The following is a 3,663-nucleotide window of genomic DNA, read 5'->3' as shown; positions in this document are numbered from 1 at the left end:
TGTTAAAATTGATTAAAAGGTAATACATATTTAGCTTTATAAAAAAATATAATGTAATTCAAATTTCTTTTATATTAAAGAGGTGCGTATGATAGTTTTTATTCATATGTGTTAGTTGAGTTAAATGAGTAGACTACGTGATAATATTATTTATTTATATTTATCCTCGTGTAAACAAATTGTTTATATTTATAAAATCACTTAAAAAAAACTTCTTTATTTAAAAAAATGTCTGTAATATTTTTCTCTTTCTTTCAAATATTGTTCATGCTTAATTAAATTGTTATACACCTAATTAAATTGAACGAGGGCGAGATATAAATTTACTCATGATAACCAAACCATGAATAAACAAAATTCTGTGGGAGAGGTCGAAGACTCTAAGGTACGAATCTGTCTCTGTCTTTCTCAATTTTGACATGGTTTGATATTCTTTTTCTTTTCTTTTCTTTTTCACAAAGCACACAAACCCATATCATATCTATGTCCTCATCACTTCACTTGTTCACACATTACATTGTCTTTAACCAATACAACATATCTTAATGTTCTTTTTCTTGCATGTTTTTAACAAAGAACATCAAAACATATATGTAAGTCTTGTGTTATTTATTACTCTCTCTATGTAGATTTTTTCTTTCACCCTTTGAATTCTTTCTTCTAGACTTTTTGTTGTGATGGGTCCTGTGAGAGGAATCAAAAAGAGAAAAAAGACAGAAAACAATAATGTTTCTGCTTCTGCTAGCTCATCTGACAAAGAGGGTATTCTTGTAGATTGGTGGGATGATTTGTCTATCAAGATGAACGGTATATTCACTTTTCATGTCTCATATTTGATTTTTTTGCTTTTCAATTTTCATCTTTAATTTCAAACTCTATGTTCTAGTAACACTGTCATTTTGATATAGTATAAGATAAAGATCCCTAATTTGAATTTCAACTTGATTCTCGGTTTGATCGTGTTATCTTATCATTCCTGGAATATTTAATCCAACACAGTACATTCATTTTTCTGAAACTCCTTTCGGTGTCTCGAATTATCCACTTGAGTTATGATTTGTGGACCATATAGTACATTGTCGATAGAGTGCCCTAAATCTCAATGAAGAATGATGCTTTGTTCTTGATTATGATCTGTTTGTGCTTTCTGATTTATACGACGAGCAATGTCGCATTTATATTTCTGTAGTATCCAAAACTGTTTAACTCATACAAAATAATTTTAGTTTCATGTTTTTATTTCAAAACAAAGAAAAAGGATCCTACAAATTATGTTCTGCTTAAGTGTATCAGATGGTTGAAATTAGCATGCATATAGCAGGAACCATAACAGAACAGATTTTAGCTTTGTTGTTTTTTATGTTAGATTCTTTGCATTTGTTTTATCTTTCACCTGTTCAAAAAATAGCATCAGCCTCTATACATTATAGAAAACAAATTGTACTATTGTATAGGTTATCGAAAAGCCGATACCATTTTATGCAGGTTCGTCATATTATGCTATTGCTCAACTCAAACGTACATATCTCGTAAACTTTACTGTTTTTTTGGTTGTGTGATCATTACTGATGTCAGTTTGGTACATTGTTCTAGGATCATGTTATTGCTAGGAACATTCTCTAATCTTATAGCATTCTGCAACTCAAGCATGTTACTGTCTTAAACTATGCTAATAATTTAGTTCTTAAGTTTGTATTATTAGCATTTAGAATTTGTGTTGATTTGCAGGTCTTCAGAAGTCACCACCAAAGATCTCCAGAAAGACATTTGAGTACATATGTTCACTTGTCAAGGATGATATAACGACAAAATCCGCGCATTTCACGTTTACGAACGGAAAGCCAATGTCTTTGTTTGATCAAGTGGCTGTGTCATTAAGAAGATTAGGAACTGGTGACTCCCTTGTCACAATTGGCGATTCATTTGGGCTAAGCCACTCAACTGTTTCGCAAGTCACATGGCGATTTGTGGTTTCCATGGAAGAAAGAGCACTTCATCATATACAATGGCCTTCAACACAAGAGGAAATGAATACAATCAAGTCAAAATTTGAGAAAATACAAGGCTTCCCCAATTGCTGCGGCGCCATTGATGTTACTCACATAACATTGTGTTTACCTGCATCCGAACACTCGAGTAACGCGTGGCTGGATCATAAGAAAAATCACAGCATGGTTTTGCAAGCAATAGTTGATCCTGACATGAAATTCCGCGACATAGTCACCGGTTGGCCTGGTAAAATGAAGGACTGGTCGATATTCGAGAGCTCAAATTTCAACAAACTTTGCAATAAAGGAGAAAGACTCAATGGAAAGAAATTAAAACTTTCTAAAGGATCAGAAATAAGGGAATATATAATTGGTGATTCAGGTTATCCTCTACTACCTTACCTTATTGTTCCTTATCAAGAGAAAGAACTTTTAGAATCAGAACAGAAAGCAAAGTTTAATAGGCTGCATTTGGAAACAAGACTGGTGGCACAGAGAGCATTGGCAAGGCTGAAGGAAATGTGGAGAATCATTCATGGAAATATGTGGCGGCCGGACAAACATCGGTTGCCGAGAATTATTCTTGTTTGTTGCTTGCTTCACAACATTGTCATTGACATGCAAGATGAAGTGAATGATGAATTGCTATGTTTGTATCATCATAATCATGACTCAGGGTACCATCAACTTATATGTGAAGGTTTGAAAGATGAGAAGGGTCTGGCGCTGAGGGAAAGTTTGTGTCATTACTTGAATGGAACCTTGCATCCATAAATTTAGTTTTGGTCTAGCTCAATTTTTTTTAAAGATAGCATAATGTTTTACATAGTTGCTCCTCTTTGATTGATAGATTGTAAATAATTTGGATGATGCATGTGACATTTTAACCAAATTATAATAGTTGCGGACAGGGAAAGCTATAGATTCACATTAACATGGAATATAGATTTATTGTTGTTGCAATAAAGGTTCTTAAATTCATAGAATATATCAAAAGTAAGACAAATTCAACATCACAAAATTGAATTGAATTGGCAAACAAATTCACAACACTAAAACACTCAAATTAATAACTTCGTATGTTAAATTTTATCCGTATTTTATAAATTTATTTTTTTAATATACGAAAAATATTTGTATTTGTTTTTATTTTTAGATTCAATTTAAAATAAAAAATATATAAAAAATAAGTATTAATATTTATTTATGTTTTTATTAAAAGGTAAAAAATAAACAAAAAGTCAAATGTTTGTTAGACGAGAATATACAAGGATTTATTTAGATAGTTCCCCAATCGACCTCACTATGGGTACGTATGTCCTCGATTCGAATGCGAATTGAGATAATATATTATATCTTATTTTGTAAAATGTATGTGTACAAGAGAGATGTAGAAATCTAACCCTACAAACCATAAACTTGATGTTGATTTTATCCCCTTCTCTTCCCTTGATCAAATATTGATCAAGTAACCAACAATGTCACTTCAATTCACCGTTTCACGTTACTTCTTTGAACGAAATCCCTTATTCTTCAAAGCTTTCACTCAGTCGAATTAATTCCAAATGCACATTTGTTGAAATCCAAGATTTACCAATGCGATTCACCGTCCCACGCTACTCCTTTGCCAAGAACCTCTCGTTCTTCAAAGACTTCTCTCTGCTGGATCCGGATT

The 3,663-nt window shown here is 32.2% G+C and overlaps 1 protein-coding gene across 2 annotated transcripts; it reads left to right on the top strand.

Moving 5' to 3' along the window:
• Window positions 1–269: 269 nt before the first annotated feature.
• On the top strand, window positions 270–2,933 carry LOC127087137 (protein ALP1-like). Of its 2 annotated transcripts, XM_051027995.1 has the most exons (3): window positions 270–385; window positions 665–807; window positions 1,729–2,933. In XM_051027995.1, exons 2-3 carry the CDS (start codon window positions 678–680, stop codon window positions 2,760–2,762), a joined length of 1,164 nt encoding a protein of 387 aa, XP_050883952.1. In that variant the 5' UTR covers window positions 270–385; window positions 665–677; the 3' UTR covers window positions 2,763–2,933. The 2 variants fall into 2 exon arrangements, with proteins under 2 accessions (XP_050883952.1, XP_050883951.1); XM_051027994.1 differs by having other exon boundaries at window positions 341–807.
• The last annotated feature ends 730 nt before the right edge of the window (window positions 2,934–3,663 follow it).

This window comes from Lathyrus oleraceus, chromosome 5, assembly GCF_024323335.1.
Source record: "Lathyrus oleraceus cultivar Zhongwan6 chromosome 5, CAAS_Psat_ZW6_1.0, whole genome shotgun sequence".
Taxonomy (NCBI): domain Eukaryota; kingdom Viridiplantae; phylum Streptophyta; class Magnoliopsida; order Fabales; family Fabaceae; genus Lathyrus; species Lathyrus oleraceus.
The sequence above is the reverse complement of the archived record's forward strand: the minus strand, read 5'-3'. Positions and strand labels throughout refer to the sequence as shown.

Coding starts and splice junctions, on each gene's coding strand:
- LOC127087137 (XM_051027995.1), top strand. CDS start 678: ATGGGTCCTGTGAGAGGAATCAAAAAGAGAAAAAAGACAGAAAACAAT. Junction 808..1,728: donor TTTGTCTATCAAGATGAACG/GTATATTCACTT, acceptor GTTGATTTGCAG/GTCTTCAGAAGTCACCACCA.